We start from the raw sequence: 23,853 nt of genomic DNA, 5'->3' as shown, positions 1-23,853 counted from the left end.
CCCTTCACTGGGGCTGCAAAACCCCATAGGGAACCCAACCCCATATCCCCATCTATATGGCAGCAAAACCCCATAGGGACCCCGACCCCATATCCCTTATTACGGGGCAGCAAATCCTATAGGGACCCCAACCCCAAATCCCCTTCACAGGGCTGCAAAACCCCATAGGGATCCCGACCCCATATCTCCAGTTATAGGGCAGCAAAACCCCATAGGGACCCCAACCCCAAATCCCCTTCACTGGGGCTGCAAAACCCCATAGGGAACCCGACCCCATATCCCCATTTATATGGCAGCAAACCCCCATAGGGACCCCGACCCCATATCCCCTTCACTGGGGCTGCAAAACCCCATAGGGAACCCGACCCCATATCCCCAGTTATAGGGCAGCAGAACCCCATAGGGACCCCGACCCCATATCCCTTACTATGGGGCAGCAAAACCCCATAGGGACCCCGGCCCCATATCCCTTACTATGGGGCAGCAAATCCTATAGGGACCCCAACCGCAAATCCCCTTCACTGGGGTTGTAAAAGCCCATAGGGAACCCGACCCCATATCCCCACTTATAGGGCAGCCCAACCCCATAGGGACCCCAACCCCATATCCCTTACTATGGGACTGCAAACCCCATAGGGACCCCAACCCCATATCTTCAGTTATAGGGCAGCAAACCCCATAGGGACCCCGACCCCTTATCCCCAGTTATAGGGCAGCAAAACCCCCATAGACAACCCAACCCCAAACCCAGACAAAAAAACCCCATAGGGACCCCAACCCCATATCCCTTATTGTGGGACAGCAAAACCCCATAGGGACCCCGACCCCATATCCCTTCCTATGGGACAGCAAAACCCCATAGGGACCCCGGCCTCATATCCCCTTCACTGGGGCTGCAAAACCCCATAGGGAACCCGACCCCATATCCCCATTTATATGGCAGCAAACCCCCATAGGGACCTCGACCCCATATCCCTTACTATGGGGCAGCAAACCCCATAGGGACCCCAACCCCATATCTTCAGTTATAGGGCAGCAAACCCCATAGGGACCCCGACCCCATATCCCCAGTTATAGGGCAGCAAAACCCCCATAGACAACCCAACCCCAAACCCAGACAACAAAACCCCATAGGGACCCCAATCCCATATCCCTTATTGTGGGACAGGAAAACCCCATAGAGACCCCATCCCCATATCCCTTACTATGAAGCAGCAAAACCCCATAGGGACCAGGACCCCAAATCCCATTCACTGGGTCTGCAAAACCCCATAGGGAACCCGACCCCATATCCCCATTTATATGGCAGCAAACCCCCATAGGGACCTCGACCCCATATCCCTTACTATGGGGCAGCAAAACCCCATAGGGACCTCGACCCCATATCCCTTACTATGAGGCAGCAAATCCTATAGGGACCCCAACCCCAAATCCCCTTCACAGGGCTGCAAAAACCCATAGGGATCCCAACCCCATATCTCCAGTTATAGGGCAACAGAACCCCATAGGGACCCCGACCCCATATCCCTTACTATGGGGCAGCAAACCCCATAGGGACCCCAACCCCACACCTGAACAACAAAACCCCATAGGGACCCCAACCCCATATCCCCATTTATATGGCAGCAAACCCCCATAGGGAACCCAATCCCATATCCCTTATTGTGGGACAGCAAAACCCCATAGGGACCCCGACCCCATATCCCTTCCTATGGGGCAGCAAATCCTATAGGGACCCCAACCCCAAATCCCCTTCACTGGGAGAGGAAAACCCCATAGGGACCCCGACCCCATATCCCTTACTATGGGGCAGCAAAACCCCATAGGGACCCCGGCCCCATATCCCTTACTATGGGGCAGCAAATCCTATAGGGACCCCAACCGCAAATCCCCTTCACTGGGGTTGTAAAAGCCCATAGGGAACCCGACCCCATATCCCCACTTATAGGGCAGCCCAACCCCATAGGGACCCCAACCCCATATCCCTTACTATGGGACTGCAAACCCCATAGGGACCCCAACCCCATATCTTCAGTTATAGGGCAGCAAACCCCATAGGGACCCCGACCCCTTATCCCCAGTTATAGGGCAGCAAAACCCCCATAGACAACCCAACCCCAAACCCAGACAAAAAAACCCCATAGGGACCCCAACCCCATATCCCTTATTGTGGGACAGCAAAACCCCATAGGGACCCCGACCCCATATCCCTTCCTATGGGACAGCAAAACCCCATAGGGACCCCGGCCTCATATCCCCTTCACTGGGGCTGCAAAACCCCATAGGGAACCCGACCCCATATCCCCATTTATATGGCAGCAAACCCCCATAGGGACCTCGACCCCATATCCCTTACTATGGGGCAGCAAACCCCATAGGGACCCCAACCCCATATCTTCAGTTATAGGGCAGCAAACCCCATAGGGACCCCGACCCCATATCCCCAGTTATAGGGCAGCAAAACCCCCATAGACAACCCAACCCCAAACCCAGACAACAAAACCCCATAGGGACCCCAATCCCATATCCCTTATTGTGGGACAGGAAAACCCCATAGAGACCCCATCCCCATATCCCTTACTATGAAGCAGCAAAACCCCATAGGGACCAGGACCCCAAATCCCATTCACTGGGTCTGCAAAACCCCATAGGGAACCCGACCCCATATCCCCATTTATATGGCAGCAAACCCCCATAGGGACCTCGACCCCATATCCCTTACTATGGGGCAGCAAAACCCCATAGGGACCTCGACCCCATATCCCTTACTATGAGGCAGCAAATCCTATAGGGACCCCAACCCCAAATCCCCTTCACAGGGCTGCAAAAACCCATAGGGATCCCAACCCCATATCTCCAGTTATAGGGCAACAGAACCCCATAGGGACCCCGACCCCATATCCCTTACTATGGGGCAGCAAACCCCATAGGGACCCCAACCCCACACCTGAACAACAAAACCCCATAGGGACCCCAACCCCATATCCCCATTTATATGGCAGCAAACCCCCATAGGGAACCCAATCCCATATCCCTTATTGTGGGACAGCAAAACCCCATAGGGACCCCGACCCCATATCCCTTCCTATGGGGCAGCAAATCCTATAGGGACCCCAACCCCAAATCCCCTTCACTGGGAGAGGAAAACCCCATAGGGACCCCGACCCCATATCCCTTACTATGGGGCAGCAAAACCCCATAGGGACCCCGGCCCCATATCCCTTACTATGGGACAGCAAAACCCCATAGAGACCTCGGCCCCATATCTCCAGTTATATGGCAGCAAACCCCCATAGGGACCCCAACCCCATATCCCCTTCACGGGGGCTGCAAAAGCCCATAGGGAACCCAACCCCATATCCCCATTTATATGGCAGCAAACCCCATAGGGACCTCGACCCCATATCCCTTACTATGGGGCAGCAAATCCTATAGGGACCCCAACCGCAAATCCCCTTCACTGGGGTTGTAAAAGCCCATAGGGAACCCGACCCCATATCTCCACTTATAGGGCAGCCCAACCCCATAGGGACCTCAACCCCATATCCCTTTCTATGGGACAGGAAAACCCGATAGGGACCCCAACCCCATATCTCGAGTTATAGGGCAGCAGAACCCCATAGGGACCCCGACCCCATATCCCTTACTATGGGGCAGCAAAACCCCATAGAGACCTCGGCCCCATATCTCCAGTTATATGGCAGCAAACCCCCATAGGGACCCCAACCCCAAATCCCCTTCACTGGGGCTGCAAAACCCCATAGGGAACCCAACCCCATATCCCCATCTATATGGCAGCAAAACCCCATAGGGACCCCGACCCCATATCCCTTATTACGGGGCAGCAAATCCTATAGGGACCCCAACCCCAAATCCCCTTCACAGGGCTGCAAAACCCCATAGGGATCCCGACCCCATATCTCCAGTTATAGGGCAGCAAAACCCCATAGGGACCCCAACCCCAAATCCCCTTCACTGGGGCTGCAAAACCCCATAGGGAACCCGACCCCATATCCCCATTTATATGGCAGCAAACCCCCATAGGGACCCCGACCCCATATCCCCTTCACTGGGGCTGCAAAACCCCATAGGGAACCCGACCCCATATCCCCAGTTATAGGGCAGCAGAACCCCATAGGGATCCCGACCCCATATCCCTTACTATGGGGCAGCAAAACCCCATAGGGACCCCGGCCCCATATCCCTTACTATGGGACAGCAAAACCCCATAGAGACCTCGGCCCCATATCTCCAGTTATATGGCAGCAAACCCCCATAGGGACCCCAACCCCATATCCCCTTCACGGGGGCTGCAAAAGCCCATAGGGAACCCAACCCCATATCCCCATTTATATGGCAGCAAACCCCATAGGGACCTCGACCCCATATCCCTTACTATGGGGCAGCAAATCCTATAGGGACCCCAACCGCAAATCCCCTTCACTGGGGTTGTAAAAGCCCATAGGGAACCCGACCCCATATCTCCACTTATAGGGCAGCCCAACCCCATAGGGACCCCAACCCCATATCCCTTACTATGGGACAGCAAACCCCATAGGGACCCCAACCCCATATCTTCAGTTATAGGGCAGCAAACCCCATAGGGACCCTGACCCCATATCCCCAGTTATAGGGCAGCAAAACCCCCATAGACAACCCAACCCCAAACCCAGACAACAAAACCCCATAGGGACCCCAACCCCATATCCCTTATTGTGGGACAGCAAAACCCCATAGGGACCCCGACCCCATATCCCTTCCTATGGGACAGCAAAACCCCATAGGGACCCCGGCCCCATATCCCCTTCACTGGGGCTGCAAAACCCCATAGGGAACCCGACCCCATATCCCCAGTTATAGGGCAGCAAAACCCCATAGGGATCCCCAACCCCACACCCGAACAACGAAACACCATAGAGGATCCCAACCCCACACCTGAACAACAAAACCCCATAGGGACCCCAACCCCATATCCCCAGTTATAGGGCAGCAAACCCCCATAGGGAACCCAATCCCATATCCCTTATTGTGGGACAGCAAAACCCCACAGAGACCCCAACCCCATATCCCTTACTATGAAGCAGCAAAACCCCATAGGGACCAGGACCCCAAATCCCCTTCACTGGGTCTGCAAAACCCCATAGGGAACCCGACCCCATATCCCCATTTATATGGCAGCAAACCCCCATAGGGACCTCGACCCCATATCCCTTACTATGGGGCAGCAAAACCCCATAGGGACCTCGACCCCATATCCCTTACTATGAGGCAGCAAATCCTATAGGGACCCCAACCCCAAATCCCCTTCACAGGGCTGCAAAACCCCATAGGGATCCCGACCCCATATCTCCAGTTATAGGGCAGCAAAACCCCATAGGGACCCCAACCCCATATCCCTTACTATGAGGCAGCAAATCCTATAGGGACCCCAACCCCAAATCCCCTTCACTGGGGCTGCAAAACCCCATAGGGAAACTGACCCCATATCCCCAGTTATAGGGCAGCAAACCCCATAGGGACCCAAACCCCATATCCCTTACTATGGGACAGCAAACCCCATAGGGACCCCAACCCCATATCTTCAGTTATAGGGCACCAAACCCCATAGGGACCTCGACCCCATATCCCCATTTATATGGCAGCAAACCCCCATAGAGAACCCAACCCCAAACCCAGACAACAAAACCCCATAGGGACCCCAACCCCATATCCCTTATTGTGGGACGCCAAAACCCCATAGAGACCCCAACCCCATATCCCTTACGATGGGGCAGCAAATCCTATAGGGACCCCAACCCCAAATCCCCTTCACAGGGCTGCAAAACCCCATAGGGACCCCGACCCCATATCCCTTACTATGGGACAGCAAAACCCCATAAGGACCCCAGCCCCACAGCCGGACAACAAAAACCCCATAGGAACCCCAACCCCACACCCAGATAACAAAACCCCATAGGGACCCCGACCCCAAATCCTCTTCACTGGGACAGCAAAACCCCATAGGGATCCCGACCCCAAATCCCCTTCACTGGGACAGGAAAACCCCATAGGGCCCCCGACCCCATATCCAGATCCCAAACTCCCATAGGGACCCCCAACCCCACAGCCGAACAACCAAAACCCCATAGGGAACCCGATCCCATATCTCCAGTTATAGGGCAGCAGAACCCTATAGGGACCCCGACCCCATATCCCTTACTATGGGACAGCAAACCCCATAGGGCCCCCGACCCCATATCCAGATCCCAAACCCCCATAGGTGCCCCCGACCCCACAGCCGAACAACCAAAACCCCATAGGGCCCCCGACCCCATATCCAGATCCCAAACCCCCATAGGTGCCCCCGACCCCACAGCCGAACAACCAAAACCCCATAAGAACCCGATCCCATATCTCCAGTTATAGGGCAGCAGAACCCTATAGGGACCCCGACCCCATATCCCTTACTATGGGACAGCAAAACCCCATAGGGCCCCCGACCCCATATCCAGATCCCAAACCCCCATAGGGCCCCCGACCCCATATCCCTTACTATGGGACAGCAAACCCCATAGGGACCCCGACCCCATATTCCTTACTATGGGACAGCAAAACCCCATAAGGACCCTGACCCCACAGCGGGACAACAAAACCCCATAGGGACCCCAACCCCACACCCAGATAACAAAACCCCATAGGGACCCCGACCCCAAATCCCCTTCACTGGGACAGGAAAACCCCATAGAGACCCCGACCCCATATCCCTTCCTATGGGACAGCAAACCCCATAGGGACCCCAATCCCATATCCAGATCCCAAACCCCCATAGGTGCCCCCGACCCCACACCCAGACAACAAAAACCCCATAGGGACCCCGACCCCATATCCAGATCCCAAACCCCCATAGGGACCCCCGACCCCACAGCCGAACAACAAAAACCCCATAGGGCCCCCGACCCCATATCCGGATCCCAAACCCCCATAGGGACCCCCGACCCCACACCCGAACAACAAAAACCCCATAGGGACCCTGACCCCATATCCCCAGTTATAGGGCAGCAGAACCCCATAGGGACCCCGACCCCATATCCCTTCCTATGGGACAGCAAACCCCATAGGGACCCCGACCCCATATCCAGATCCCAAACCCCCATAGGTGCCCCCGACCCCACAGCCGAACAACCAAAACCCCATAGGGATCCCGACCCCATATCCCTTCCTATGGGACAGCAAACCCCATAGGGACCCCAACCCCATATCCAGATCCCAAACCCCCATAGGTGCCCCCGACCCCACACCCAGACAACAAAAACCCCATAGGGACCCCGACCCCATATCCCCTTCACTGGGAAAGCAAACCCCATAGGGCCCCCGACCCCATATCCAGATCCCAAACCCCCATAGGGATCCCGACCCCATATCCCTTCCTATGTGACAGCAAAACCCCATAGGGCCCCCGACCCCATATCCCCAGTTATAGGGCAGCAGAACCCCATAGGGACCCCGACCCCATATCCCTTCCTATGGGACAGCAAACCCCATAGGGACCCCAACCCCATATCCAGATCACAAAACCCCATAGGGCCCCCGACCCCATATCCCTTCCTTTGGGACAGCAAACCCCATAGGGCCCCCGACCCCATATCCCTTTCTATGGGACAGCAAAACCCCATAAGGACCCCAACCCCACAGCCGGACAACAAAACCCCATAGGGACCCCAACCCCACAGCTGAACAACAAAACCCCATAGGGCCCCCGACCCCATACCCCTTACTATGGGACAGCAAACCCCATAGGGCCCCCGACCCCATATCCAGTTCCCAAACCCCCATAGGGCCCCCGACCCCATACCCCTTACTATGGGACAGCAAACCCCATAGGGACCCCGACCCCATATCCCTTACTATGGGACAGGAAAACCCCATAGGGCCCCCGACCCCATATCCCCTACTATGGGGCAGCAAAACCCCATACGGACCCTGACCCCACACCGGAACAACAAAACCCCATAGGGACCCCAACCCCAAATCCCCTTCACTGGGACAGGAAAACCCCATAGGGATCCCGACCCCATATCCCTTACTATGGGGCAGCAAAACCCCATAGGGATCCCGACCCCATATCCCTTACTATGGGACAGCAAACCCCATAGGGATCCCGACTGCATATCCCTTACTATGGGACAGGAAAACCCCATAGGGATCCCGACCCCATATCCAGATCCCAAACCCCCATAGGGACCCCGACCCCATATCCAGATCCCAAACCCCCATAGGTGCCCCCGACCCCACAGCCGAACAACCAAAACCCCATAGGGATCCCGACCCCATATCCCTTCCTATGGGACAGCAAACCCCATAGGGCCCCCGACCCCATATCCAGATCCCAAACCCCCATAGGTGCCCCCGACCCCACAGCCGAACAACCAAAACCCCATAAGGCCCCCGACCCCATATCCGGATCCCAAACCCCCATAGGTGCCCCCGACCCCACACCCAGACAACAAAAACCCCATAGGGACCCCGACCCCATATCCCCTTCACTGGGAAAGCAAACCCCATAGGGCCCCCGATCCCATATCCAGACAACAAAAACCCCATAGGGACCCCGACCCCATATCCCTTACTATGGGACAGCAAACCCCATAGGGCCCCCAACCCCATATCCGGATCCCAAACCCCCATAGGGACCCCCGACCCCACAGCCGAACAACAAAAACCCCATAGGGCCCCCGACCCCATATCCAGATCCCAAACCCCCATAGGTGCCCCCGACCCCACAGCCAAACAACAAAAACCCCGTAGGGACCCCGACCCCATATCCCCTTCACTGGGAAAGCAAACCCCATAGGGCCCCCGATCCCATATCCAGATCACAAAACCCCATAGGGATCCCGACCCCATACCCCTTACTATGGGACAGAAAACCCCATAGGGACCCCGACCCCATATCCAGATCCCAAACCCCCATAGGTGCCCCTGACCCCACAGCCGAACAACAAAAACCCCATAGGGATCCCGACCCCATAACCCTTCCTATGGGACAGCAAAACCCCATAGGGATCCCGACCCCATATCCCTTACTATGGGGCAGCAAAACCCCATAGAGACCTCGGCCCCATATCTCCAGTTATATGGCAGCAAACCCCCATAGGGACCCCAACCCCATATCCCCTTCACTGGGGCTGCAAAACCCCATAGGGAACCCAACCCCATATCCCCATCTATATGGCAGCAAAACCCCATAGGGACCCCGACCCCATATCCCTTATTACGGGGCAGCAAATCCTATAGGGACCCCAACCCCAAATCCCCTTCACAGGGCTGCAAAACCCCATAGGGATCCCGACCCCATATCTCCAGTTATAGGGCAGCAAAACCCCATAGGGACCCCAACCCCAAATCCCCTTCACTGGGGCTGCAAAACCCCATAGGGAACCCGACCCCATATCCCCATTTATATGGCAGCAAACCCCCATAGGGACCCCGACCCCATATCCCCTTCACTGGGGCTGCAAAACCCCATAGGGAACCCGACCCCATATCCCCAGTTATAGGGCAGCAGAACCCCATAGGGATCCCGACCCCATATCCCTTACTATGGGGCAGCAAAACCCCATAGGGACCCCGGCCCCATATCCCTTACTATGGGACAGCAAAACCCCATAGAGACCTCGGCCCCATATCTCCAGTTATATGGCAGCAAACCCCCATAGGGACCCCAACCCCATATCCCCTTCACGGGGGCTGCAAAAGCCCATAGGGAACCCAACCCCATATCCCCATTTATATGGCAGCAAACCCCATAGGGACCTCGACCCCATATCCCTTACTATGGGGCAGCAAATCCTATAGGGACCCCAACCGCAAATCCACTTCACTGGGGTTGTAAAAGCCCATAGGGAACCCGACCCCATATCTCCACTTATAGGGCAGCCCAACCCCATAGGGACCCCAACCCCATATCCCTTACTATGGGACAGCAAACCCCATAGGGACCCCAACCCCATATCTTCAGTTATAGGGCAGCAAACCCCATAGGGACCCTGACCCCATATCCCCAGTTATAGGGCAGCAAAACCCCCATAGACAACCCAACCCCAAACCCAGACAACAAAACCCCATAGGGACCCCAACCCCATATCCCTTATTGTGGGACAGCAAAACCCCATAGGGACCCCGACCCCATATCCCTTCCTATGGGACAGCAAAACCCCATAGGGACCCCGGCCCCATATCCCCTTCACTGGGGCTGCAAAACCCCATAGGGAACCCGACCCCATATCCCCAGTTATAGGGCAGCAAAACCCCATAGGGATCCCCAACCCCACACCCGAACAACGAAACACCATAGAGGATCCCAACCCCACACCTGAACAACAAAACCCCATAGGGACCCCAACCCCATATCCCCAGTTATAGGGCAGCAAACCCCCATAGGGAACCCAATCCCATATCCCTTATTGTGGGACAGCAAAACCCCACAGAGACCCCAACCCCATATCCCTTACTATGAAGCAGCAAAACCCCATAGGGACCAGGACCCCAAATCCCCTTCACTGGGTCTGCAAAACCCCATAGGGAACCCGACCCCATATCCCCATTTATATGGCAGCAAACCCCCATAGGGACCTCGACCCCATATCCCTTACTATGGGGCAGCAAAACCCCATAGGGACCTCGACCCCATATCCCTTACTATGAGGCAGCAAATCCTATAGGGACCCCAACCCCAAATCCCCTTCACAGGGCTGCAAAACCCCATAGGGATCCCGACCCCATATCTCCAGTTATAGGGCAGCAAAACCCCATAGGGACCCCAACCCCATATCCCTTACTATGAGGCAGCAAATCCTATAGGGACCCCAACCCCAAATCCCCTTCACTGGGGCTGCAAAACCCCATAGGGAAACTGACCCCATATCCCCAGTTATAGGGCAGCAAACCCCATAGGGACCCAAACCCCATATCCCTTACTATGGGACAGCAAACCCCATAGGGACCCCAACCCCATATCTTCAGTTATAGGGCACCAAACCCCATAGGGACCTCGACCCCATATCCCCATTTATATGGCAGCAAACCCCCATAGAGAACCCAACCCCAAACCCAGACAACAAAACCCCATAGGGACCCCAACCCCATATCCCTTATTGTGGGACGCCAAAACCCCATAGAGACCCCAACCCCATATCCCTTACGATGGGGCAGCAAATCCTATAGGGACCCCAACCCCAAATCCCCTTCACAGGGCTGCAAAACCCCATAGGGACCCCGACCCCATATCCCTTACTATGGGACAGCAAAACCCCATAAGGACCCCAGCCCCACAGCCGGACAACAAAAACCCCATAGGAACCCCAACCCCACACCCAGATAACAAAACCCCATAGGGACCCCGACCCCAAATCCTCTTCACTGGGACAGCAAAACCCCATAGGGATCCCGACCCCAAATCCCCTTCACTGGGACAGGAAAACCCCATAGGGCCCCCGACCCCATATCCAGATCCCAAACTCCCATAGGGACCCCCAACCCCACAGCCGAACAACCAAAACCCCATAGGGAACCCGATCCCATATCTCCAGTTATAGGGCAGCAGAACCCTATAGGGACCCCGACCCCATATCCCTTACTATGGGACAGCAAACCCCATAGGGCCCCCGACCCCATATCCAGATCCCAAACCCCCATAGGTGCCCCCGACCCCACAGCCGAACAACCAAAACCCCATAGGGCCCCCGACCCCATATCCAGATCCCAAACCCCCATAGGTGCCCCCGACCCCACAGCCGAACAACCAAAACCCCATAAGAACCCGATCCCATATCTCCAGTTATAGGGCAGCAGAACCCTATAGGGACCCCGACCCCATATCCCTTACTATGGGACAGCAAAACCCCATAGGGCCCCCGACCCCATATCCAGATCCCAAACCCCCATAGGGCCCCCGACCCCATATCCCTTACTATGGGACAGCAAACCCCATAGGGACCCCGACCCCATATTCCTTACTATGGGACAGCAAAACCCCATAAGGACCCTGACCCCACAGCGGGACAACAAAACCCCATAGGGACCCCAACCCCACACCCAGATAACAAAACCCCATAGGGACCCCGACCCCAAATCCCCTTCACTGGGACAGGAAAACCCCATAGAGACCCCGACCCCATATCCCTTCCTATGGGACAGCAAACCCCATAGGGACCCCAATCCCATATCCAGATCCCAAACCCCCATAGGTGCCCCCGACCCCACACCCAGACAACAAAAACCCCATAGGGACCCCGACCCCATATCCAGATCCCAAACCCCCATAGGGACCCCCGACCCCACAGCCGAACAACAAAAACCCCATAGGGCCCCCGACCCCATATCCGGATCCCAAACCCCCATAGGGACCCCCGACCCCACACCCGAACAACAAAAACCCCATAGGGACCCTGACCCCATATCCCCAGTTATAGGGCAGCAGAACCCCATAGGGACCCCGACCCCATATCCCTTCCTATGGGACAGCAAACCCCATAGGGACCCCGACCCCATATCCAGATCCCAAACCCCCATAGGTGCCCCCGACCCCACAGCCGAACAACCAAAACCCCATAGGGATCCCGACCCCATATCCCTTCCTATGGGACAGCAAACCCCATAGGGACCCCAACCCCATATCCAGATCCCAAACCCCCATAGGTGCCCCCGACCCCACACCCAGACAACAAAAACCCCATAGGGACCCCGACCCCATATCCCCTTCACTGGGAAAGCAAACCCCATAGGGCCCCCGACCCCATATCCAGATCCCAAACCCCCATAGGGATCCCGACCCCATATCCCTTCCTATGTGACAGCAAAACCCCATAGGGCCCCCGACCCCATATCCCCAGTTATAGGGCAGCAGAACCCCATAGGGACCCCGACCCCATATCCCTTCCTATGGGACAGCAAACCCCATAGGGACCCCAACCCCATATCCAGATCACAAAACCCCATAGGGCCCCCGACCCCATATCCCTTCCTTTGGGACAGCAAACCCCATAGGGCCCCCGACCCCATATCCCTTTCTATGGGACAGCAAAACCCCATAAGGACCCCAACCCCACAGCCGGACAACAAAACCCCATAGGGACCCCAACCCCACAGCTGAACAACAAAACCCCATAGGGCCCCCGACCCCATACCCCTTACTATGGGACAGCAAACCCCATAGGGCCCCCGACCCCATATCCAGTTCCCAAACCCCCATAGGGCCCCCGACCCCATACCCCTTACTATGGGACAGCAAACCCCATAGGGACCCCGACCCCATATCCCTTACTATGGGACAGGAAAACCCCATAGGGCCCCCGACCCCATATCCCCTACTATGGGGCAGCAAAACCCCATACGGACCCTGACCCCACACCGGAACAACAAAACCCCATAGGGACCCCAACCCCAAATCCCCTTCACTGGGACAGGAAAACCCCATAGGGATCCCGACCCCATATCCCTTACTATGGGGCAGCAAAACCCCATAGGGATCCCGACCCCATATCCCTTACTATGGGACAGCAAACCCCATAGGGATCCCGACTGCATATCCCTTACTATGGGACAGGAAAACCCCATAGGGATCCCGACCCCATATCCAGATCCCAAACCCCCATAGGGACCCCGACCCCATATCCAGATCCCAAACCCCCATAGGTGCCCCCGACCCCACAGCCGAACAACCAAAACCCCATAGGGATCCCGACCCCATATCCCTTCCTATGGGACAGCAAACCCCATAGGGCCCCCGACCCCATATCCAGATCCCAAACCCCCATAGGTGCCCCCGACCCCACAGCCGAACAACCAAAACCCCATAAGGCCCCCGACCCCATATCCGGATCCCAAACCCCCATAGGTGCCCCCGACCCCACACCCAGACAACAAAAACCCCATAGGGACCCCGACCCCATATCCCCTTCACTGGGAAAGCAAACCCCATAGGGCCCCCGATCCCATATCCAGACAACAAAAACCCCATAGGGACCCCGACCCCATATCCCTTACTATGGGACAGCAAACCCCATAGGGCCCCCAACCCCATATCCGGATCCCAAACCCCCATAGGGACCCCCGACCCCACAGCCGAACAACAAAAACCCCATAGGGCCCCCGACCCCATATCCAGATCCCAAACCCCCATAGGTGCCCCCGACCCCACAGCCAAACAACAAAAACCCCGTAGGGACCCCGACCCCATATCCCCTTCACTGGGAAAGCAAACCCCATAGGGCCCCCGATCCCATATCCAGATCACAAAACCCCATAGGGATCCCGACCCCATACCCCTTACTATGGGACAGAAAACCCCATAGGGACCCCGACCCCATATCCAGATCCCAAACCCCCATAGGTGCCCCTGACCCCACAGCCGAACAACAAAAACCCCATAGGGATCCCGACCCCATAACCCTTCCTATGGGACAGCAAAACCCCATAGGGATCCCGACCCCATATCCCTTACTATGGGGCAGCAAAACCCCATAGGGATCCCGACCCCATATCTCCACTTATAGGGCAGCCCAACCCCATAGGGACCTCAACCCCATATCCCTTTCTATGGGACAGGAAAACCCGATAGGGACCCCAACCCCATATCTCGAGTTATAGGGCAGCAGAACCCCATAGGGACCCCGACCCCATATCCCTTACTATGGGGCAGCAAAACCCCATAGAGACCTCGGCCCCATATCTCCAGTTATATGGCAGCAAACCCCCATAGGGACCCCAACCCCATATCCCCTTCACTGGGGCTGCAAAACCCCATAGGGAACCCAACCCCATATCCCCATCTATATGGCAGCAAAACCCCATAGGGACCCCGACCCCATATCCCTTATTACGGGGCAGCAAATCCTATAGGGACCCCAACCCCAAATCCCCTTCACAGGGCTGCAAAACCCCATAGGGATCCCGACCCCATATCTCCAGTTATAGGGCAGCAAAACCCCATAGGGACCCCAACCCCAAATCCCCTTCACTGGGGCTGCAAAACCCCATAGGGAACCCGACCCCATATCCCCATTTATATGGCAGCAAACCCCCATAGGGACCCCGACCCCATATCCCCTTCACTGGGGCTGCAAAACCCCATAGGGAACCCGACCCCATATCCCCAGTTATAGGGCAGCAGAACCCCATAGGGATCCCGACCCCATATCCCTTACTATGGGGCAGCAAAACCCCATAGGGACCCCGGCCCCATATCCCTTACTATGGGACAGCAAAACCCCATAGAGACCTCGGCCCCATATCTCCAGTTATATGGCAGCAAACCCCCATAGGGACCCCAACCCCATATCCCCTTCACGGGGGCTGCAAAAGCCCATAGGGAACCCAACCCCATATCCCCATTTATATGGCAGCAAACCCCATAGGGACCTCGACCCCATATCCCTTACTATGGGGCAGCAAATCCTATAGGGACCCCAACCGCAAATCCCCTTCACTGGGGTTGTAAAAGCCCATAGGGAACCCGACCCCATATCTCCACTTATAGGGCAGCCCAACCCCATAGGGACCCCAACCCCATATCCCTTACTATGGGACAGCAAACCCCATAGGGACCCCAACCCCATATCTTCAGTTATAGGGCAGCAAACCCCATAGGGACCCTGACCCCATATCCCCAGTTATAGGGCAGCAAAACCCCCATAGACAACCCAACCCCAAACCCAGACAACAAAACCCCATAGGGACCCCAACCCCATATCCCTTATTGTGGGACAGCAAAACCCCATAGGGACCCCGACCCCATATCCCTTCCTATGGGACAGCAAAACCCCATAGGGACCCCGGCCCCATATCCCCTTCACTGGGGCTGCAAAACCCCATAGGGAACCCGACCCCATATCCCCAGTTATAGGGCAGCAAAACCCCATAGGGATCCCCAACCCCACACCCGAACAACGAAACACCATAGAGGATCCCAACCCCACACCTGAACAACAAAACCCCATAGGGACCCCAACCCCATATCCCCAGTTATAGGGCAGCAAACCCCCATAGGGAACCCAATCCCATATCCCTTATTGTGGGACAGCAAAACCCCACAGAGACCCCAACCCCATATCCCTTACTATGAAGCAGCAAAACCCCATAGGGACCAGGACCCCAAATCCCCTTCACTGGGTCTGCAAAACCCCATAGGGAACCCGACCCCATATCCCCATTTATATGGCAGCAAACCCCCATAGGGACCTCGACCCCATATCCCTTACTATGGGGCAGCAAAACCCCATAGGGACCTCGACCCCATATCCCTTACTATGAGGCAGCAAATCCTATAGGGACCCCAACCCCAAATCCCCTTCACAGGGCTGCAAAACCCCATAGGGATCCCGACCCCATATCTCCAGTTATAGGGCAGCAAAACCCCATAGGGACCCCAACCCCATATCCCTTACTATGAGGCAGCAAATCCTATAGGGACCCCAACCCCAAATCCCCTTCACTGGGGCTGCAAAACCCCATAGGGAAACTGACCCCATATCCCCAGTTATAGGGCAGCAAACCCCATAGGGACCCAAACCCCATATCCCTTACTATGGGACAGCAAACCCCATAGGGACCCCAACCCCATATCTTCAGTTATAGGGCACCAAACCCCATAGGGACCTCGACCCCATATCCCCATTTATATGGCAGCAAACCCCCATAGAGAACCCAACCCCAAACCCAGACAACAAAACCCCATAGGGACCCCAACCCCATATCCCTTATTGTGGGACGCCAAAACCCCATAGAGACCCCAACCCCATATCCCTTACGATGGGGCAGCAAATCCTATAGGGACCCCAACCCCAAATCCCCTTCACAGGGCTGCAAAACCCCATAGGGACCCCGACCCCATATCCCTTACTATGGGACAGCAAAACCCCATAAGGACCCCAGCCCCACAGCCGGACAACAAAAACCCCATAGGAACCCCAACCCCACACCCAGATAACAAAACCCCATAGGGACCCCGACCCCAAATCCTCTTCACTGGGACAGCAAAACCCCATAGGGATCCCGACCCCAAATCCCCTTCACTGGGACAGGAAAACCCCATAGGGCCCCCGACCCCATATCCAGATCCCAAACTCCCATAGGGACCCCCAACCCCACAGCCGAACAACCAAAACCCCATAGGGAACCCGATCCCATATCTCCAGTTATAGGGCAGCAGAACCCTATAGGGACCCCGACCCCATATCCCTTACTATGGGACAGCAAACCCCATAGGGCCCCCGACCCCATATCCAGATCCCAAACCCCCATAGGTGCCCCCGACCCCACAGCCGAACAACCAAAACCCCATAGGGCCCCCGACCCCATATCCAGATCCCAAACCCCCATAGGTGCCCCCGACCCCACAGCCGAACAACCAAAACCCCATAAGAACCCGATCCCATATCTCCAGTTATAGGGCAGCAGAACCCTATAGGGACCCCGACCCCATATCCCTTACTATGGGACAGCAAAACCCCATAGGGCCCCCGACCCCATATCCAGATCCCAAACCCCCATAGGGCCCCCGACCCCATATCCCTTACTATGGGACAGCAAACCCCATAGGGACCCCGACCCCATATTCCTTACTATGGGACAGCAAAACCCCATAAGGACCCTGACCCCACAGCGGGACAACAAAACCCCATAGGGACCCCAACCCCACACCCAGATAACAAAACCCCATAGGGACCCCGACCCCAAATCCCCTTCACTGGGACAGGAAAACCCCATAGAGACCCCGACCCCATATCCCTTCCTATGGGACAGCAAACCCCATAGGGACCCCAATCCCATATCCAGATCCCAAACCCCCATAGGTGCCCCCGACCCCACACCCAGACAACAAAAACCCCATAGGGACCCCGACCCCATATCCAGATCCCAAACCCCCATAGGGACCCCCGACCCCACAGCCGAACAACAAAAACCCCATAGGGCCCCCGACCCCATATCCGGATCCCAAACCCCCATAGGGACCCCCGACCCCACACCCGAACAACAAAAACCCCATAGGGACCCTGACCCCATATCCCCAGTTATAGGGCAGCAGAACCCCATAGGGACCCCGACCCCATATCCCTTCCTATGGGACAGCAAACCCCATAGGGACCCCGACCCCATATCCAGATCCCAAACCCCCATAGGTGCCCCCGACCCCACAGCCGAACAACCAAAACCCCATAGGGATCCCGACCCCATATCCCTTCCTATGGGACAGCAAACCCCATAGGGACCCCAACCCCATATCCAGATCCCAAACCCCCATAGGTGCCCCCGACCCCACACCCAGACAACAAAAACCCCATAGGGACCCCGACCCCATATCCCCTTCACTGGGAAAGCAAACCCCATAGGGCCCCCGACCCCATATCCAGATCCCAAACCCCCATAGGGATCCCGACCCCATATCCCTTCCTATGTGACAGCAAAACCCCATAGGGCCCCCGACCCCATATCCCCAGTTATAGGGCAGCAGAACCCCATAGGGACCCCGACCCCATATCCCTTCCTATGGGACAGCAAACCCCATAGGGACCCCAACCCCATATCCAGATCACAAAACCCCATAGGGCCCCCGACCCCATATCCCTTCCTTTGGGACAGCAAACCCCATAGGGCCCCCGACCCCATATCCCTTTCTATGGGACAGCAAAACCCCATAAGGACCCCAACCCCACAGCCGGACAACAAAACCCCATAGGGACCCCAACCCCACAGCTGAACAACAAAACCCCATAGGGCCCCCGACCCCATACCCCTTACTATGGGACAGCAAACCCCATAGGGCCCCCGACCCCATATCCAGTTCCCAAACCCCCATAGGGCCCCCGACCCCATACCCCTTACTATGGGACAGCAAACCCCATAGGGACCCCGACCCCATATCCCTTACTATGGGACAGGAAAACCCCATAGGGCCCCCGACCCCATATCCCCTACTATGGGGCAGCAAAACCCCATACGGACCCTGACCCCACACCGGAACAACAAAACCCCATAGGGACCCCAACCCCAAATCCCCTTCACTGGGACAGGAAAACCCCATAGGGATCCCGACCCCATATCCCTTACTATGGGGCAGCAAAACCCCATAGGGATCCCGACCCCATATCCCTTACTATGGGACAGCAAACCCCATAGGGATCCCGACTGCATATCCCTTACTATGGGACAGGAAAACCCCATAGGGATCCCGACCCCATATCCAGATCCCAAACCCCCATAGGGACCCCGACCCCATATCCAGATCCCAAACCCCCATAGGTGCCCCCGACCCCACAGCCGAACAACCAAAACCCCATAGGGATCCCGACCCCATATCCCTTCCTATGGGACAGCAAACCCCATAGGGCCCCCGACCCCATATCCAGATCCCAAACCCCCATAGGTGCCCCCGACCCCACAGCCGAACAACCAAAACCCCATAAGGCCCCCGACCCCATATCCGGATCCCAAACCCCCATAGGTGCCCCCGACCCCACACCCAGACAACAAAAACCCCATAGGGACCCCGACCCCATATCCCCTTCACTGGGAAAGCAAACCCCATAGGGCCCCCGATCCCATATCCAGACAACAAAAACCCCATAGGGACCCCGACCCCATATCCCTTACTATGGGACAGCAAACCCCATAGGGCCCCCAACCCCATATCCGGATCCCAAACCCCCATAGGGACCCCCGACCCCACAGCCGAACAACAAAAACCCCATAGGGCCCCCGACCCCATATCCAGATCCCAAACCCCCATAGGTGCCCCCGACCCCACAGCCAAACAACAAAAACCCCGTAGGGACCCCGACCCCATATCCCCTTCACTGGGAAAGCAAACCCCATAGGGCCCCCGATCCCATATCCAGATCACAAAACCCCATAGGGATCCCGACCCCATACCCCTTACTATGGGACAGAAAACCCCATAGGGACCCCGACCCCATATCCAGATCCCAAACCCCCATAGGTGCCCCTGACCCCACAGCCGAACAACAAAAACCCCATAGGGATCCCGACCCCATAACCCTTCCTATGGGACAGCAAAACCCCATAGGGATCCCGACCCCATATCCCTTACTATGGGGCAGCAAAACCCCATAGGGATCCCGACCCCATATCCCTTACTATGGGACAGCAAACCCCATAGGGATCCCGACTGCATATCCCTTACTATGGGACAGGAAAACCCCATAGGGATCCCGACCCCATATCCAGATCCCAAAACCCCATAGGGCCCCCGACCCCATATCCAGATCCCAAACCCCCATAGGTGCCCCCGACCCCACAGCCGAACAACCAAAACCCCATAAGAACCCGATGCCATAAAGCAACCATCTGAAACCCGGAAGGCGGATATGGGGCGGCCTTTTAGGGTCGGGGGCGGCGCCGATCCCATACCCGACGTTCGGTTGTGTTGTAGGAATTCCATCTGCAGCCTTTGGCCGCTCCTCTGTGCCAAATCCAATGGGGTCGGACATTTGGGGTCGCCTGTAGGGCAGCTCACGTCGGCCCCACAAAAGAGGAGGGACTGAGTCTCCGCCACGTCGCTGGTGGTGACGGCCATACACAGAGCCTATAGGGGATGGAGGAGGGGGGGGTTATGGGGTCGAAGGGGGGGGAGTTATGGGGTCGGGGAGGGGGGATATGGGGTCGGGAGGGGTTATGGGGTCGGGAGGGTTTGGGGTTTTTAGGGGCGCTGTGGGGCGGCGGTGGGGATGGGAGGGGTGGGGGAGGGGGGGTGGAGGAATGGGGTGAAGTCATTGAGTGGGGCGGGACGGGATGGGGGGAGGGGAAGGGGGGGGGACCCTATTAACGGCCCTATAGTGGGGGACCCTATTAACGGCCCTATAATGGGGGCACCCTACTAACGGCCCGATAATAGGGGGACCCTACTAACGGCCCTATAATGGGGGGACACTATTAACGGCCCTATAATAGGGGGACCCTACTAACGGCCCTATAATGGGGGGACACTATTAACGGCCCTATAATGGGGGGACCCTATTAATGACCCCATAATGGGGGGACCCCATTACTGATCCTTTAATGAGGGACCCTATTACTGACCCTTTAATGGGGGGGACCCTATTAAGTGCCCTTTAATGGGGGGACCCCATTACTGACCCTTTAATGGGGGGGTTCGGGGGGTGACCCTATTAACTACCCATTAATGGGTGGGGGGCCCTATTAAGTGCCCTTTAATGGGGGGACCCTATTAACAGTCCTATAATGGGGGGACCCTATTAACGGCCCTTTAATGGGGGACCCTATTAACGGCCCTATAATGGGGGACCCTATTAACGGCCTTTTAATGGGGGGGACCCTATTAACGGCCCTATAGTGGGGGACCCTATTAACGGCCCTATAATGGGGGACCCTATTAAGTGTCCTTTAATGGGGGGATCCTAAATGTGACACTTTAATGGGGGGATCCTATTAAGTGCCCTTAAATGGGGGCTTGGGGGGGGACCCTATTAAGTGCCCTTTAATGGGGGGATCCTAAATGTGACACTTTAAGGGGGGACCCTATTAAGTGCCCTTTAATGGGGGAGACCCATTACTGACCCTTTAATGGGGGGACCCTATTAACGGCCCTTTAATGGGGGACCCTATTAAGTGTCCTTTAATGGGGGGATCCTAAATGTGGGACTGTAATGGGGGGACCCTATTAAGTGCCCTTTAATGGGGGGAGACCCCATTACTGACCCTTTAATGGGGGCTTGGGGGGGGGACCCTATTAACGGCCCTATAATGGGGGAACCCTATAAACGGCCCTTTAAGGGGGGACCCTATTAACGGCCCTATAGTGGGGGACCCTATTAACGGCCCTATAATGGGGGGACCCTATTAACGGCCCTATAGTGGGGGACCCTATTAACGGCCCTATAATGGGGGAACCCTATTAAGTGTCCTTTAATGGGGGGATCCTAAATGTGGGACTGTAATGGGGGGACCCTATTAAGTGCCCTTTAATGGGGGGAGACCCTATTAAGTGCCCTTTAGTGGGGGGGATTCTATTACTGACCCTTTAATGGGGGGGGACCCTATTAACGGCCTTTTAATGGGGGACCCTATTAACGGCCCTATAATGGGGGGACCCTATTAACGGCCTTTTAATGGGGGACCCTATTAATGGCCTTTTAATGGGGGGAGACCCTATTAATGACCCCATAATGGGGGGACCCCATTACAGACCCTTTAATGAGGGACCCTATTACTGACCCTTTAATGGGGGGGACCCTATTAACGGCCCTTTAATGGGGGGAGACCCTATTAAGTGTCCTTTAGTGGGGGGGATTCTATTACTGACCCTTTAATGGGGGGACCCTATTAACGGCCCTATAATGGGGGACCCTATTAAGTGTCCTTTAATGGGGGGACCCTATTTCTGACCCTTTAATGGGGGGGGGGACCCTATTACTGACCCTTTAATGGGGGGACCCTATTACTGACCCTTTAATGGGGGAACCTATTAATAACCCTTTAATGGGGGGTTGGGGGGGGAAACCCTATTAAGTGCCCTTTAATAGGGGGAGACCCTATTAATGACCCTTTAATGGGGGGACCCTATTACTGATCCTTTAATGGGGGGACCCTATTACTGACCCTTTAATGGGGGGACCCTATTAACGGCCCCATAATGGGGGACCCTATTAACGGCCCTTTAATGGGGGGACCCTATTAACGGCCCTATAATGGGGGACCCTATTAACGGCCCCATAATGGGGGACCCTATTAACGGCCCTTTAATGGGGGGACCCTATTAAGTGTCCTTTAATGGGGGGGGGAACCTTATTAAGTGCCCTTTAATGGGGGGACCCCATTACTGACCCTTTAATGGGGGGGGGGACCCTATTAACTACCCGTTAATGGGGGACCCTATTACTGACCCCTTAATGGGGGGAGACCCTATTAAGTGCCCTTTAATGGGGGACCCTATTACTGACCCTTTAATGGGGAGACCCTATTAAGTGCCCTTTAATGGGGGAGACCCCATTACTGACCCTTTAATGGGGGCTTGGGGGGGGGACCCTATTAACGGCCCTATAATGGGGGGGACCCTATTAACGGCCCTTTAAGGGGGGGGGATCCTATTAAGGGCCCTTTAATGGGGGGACCCTATTACTGACCCTTTAAGGGGGGACCCTATTAACGGCCCTATAATGGGGGAACCCTATTAACGGCCCTTTAAGGGGGGACCCTATTAACGGCCCCATAATGGGGGAACCCTATTAATGGCCCTTTAATGGGGGGTTAGGGGGGGAAACCCTATTAAGTGCCCTTTAATGGGGGGAGACCCTATTAATGACCCTTTAATGGGGGGATCCTATTACTGATCCTTTAATGGGGGGACCCTATTAAGTGCCCTTTAATGGGGGGACCCTATTACTGACCCTTTAATGGGGGGGACCCTATTAAGTGCCCTTTAATGGGGGGACCCCATTACTGACCCCTTAATGGGGGGGGGACCCTATTAACTACCCGTTAATGGGGGACCCTATTAATAACCCTTTAATGGGCGGTTGGGGGGGGAAACCCTATTAAGTGCCCTTTAATGGGGGGAGACCCTATTAATGACCCTTTAATGGGGGGACCCTATTACTGATCCTTTAATGGGGGGAATCTATTAACTGCCCTTTAATGGGGGGACCCCATTACTGACCCTTTAATGGGGGGGTTCGGGGGGTGACCCTATAAACTACCCATTAATGGGTGGGGGACCCTATTAAGTGCCCTTTAATGGGGGGAGACCCTATTAATGACCCTTTAATGGGGGACCCCATTACTGACCTTTTAATGGGGGCTTGGGGGGGCGGACCCTATTAAGTGTCTATTAATGGGGAGGTC

General features: G+C 56.0%; 1 protein-coding gene across 1 annotated transcript in view; it reads right to left on the bottom strand.

Annotated features, from left to right (window-relative positions):
* LOC107050420 (arf-GAP with Rho-GAP domain, ANK repeat and PH domain-containing protein 1-like) overlaps positions 1-23,853 on the bottom strand; it is a 102,310-nt gene that overhangs the window by 16,460 nt on the left and 61,997 nt on the right. The window contains exon 12 of the mRNA XM_046904194.1: positions 20,404-20,578. Coding sequence (XP_046760150.1) covers positions 20,404-20,578 — 175 coding nt within the window. The remainder of the gene's footprint in view (positions 1-20,403; positions 20,579-23,853) is intronic.

The sequence above is a fragment of the Gallus gallus genome, chromosome 1 (genome assembly GCF_016699485.2).
Source record: "Gallus gallus isolate bGalGal1 chromosome 1, bGalGal1.mat.broiler.GRCg7b, whole genome shotgun sequence".
Taxonomy (NCBI): domain Eukaryota; kingdom Metazoa; phylum Chordata; class Aves; order Galliformes; family Phasianidae; genus Gallus; species Gallus gallus.
The sequence above is the reverse complement of the archived record's forward strand: the minus strand, read 5'-3'. Positions and strand labels throughout refer to the sequence as shown.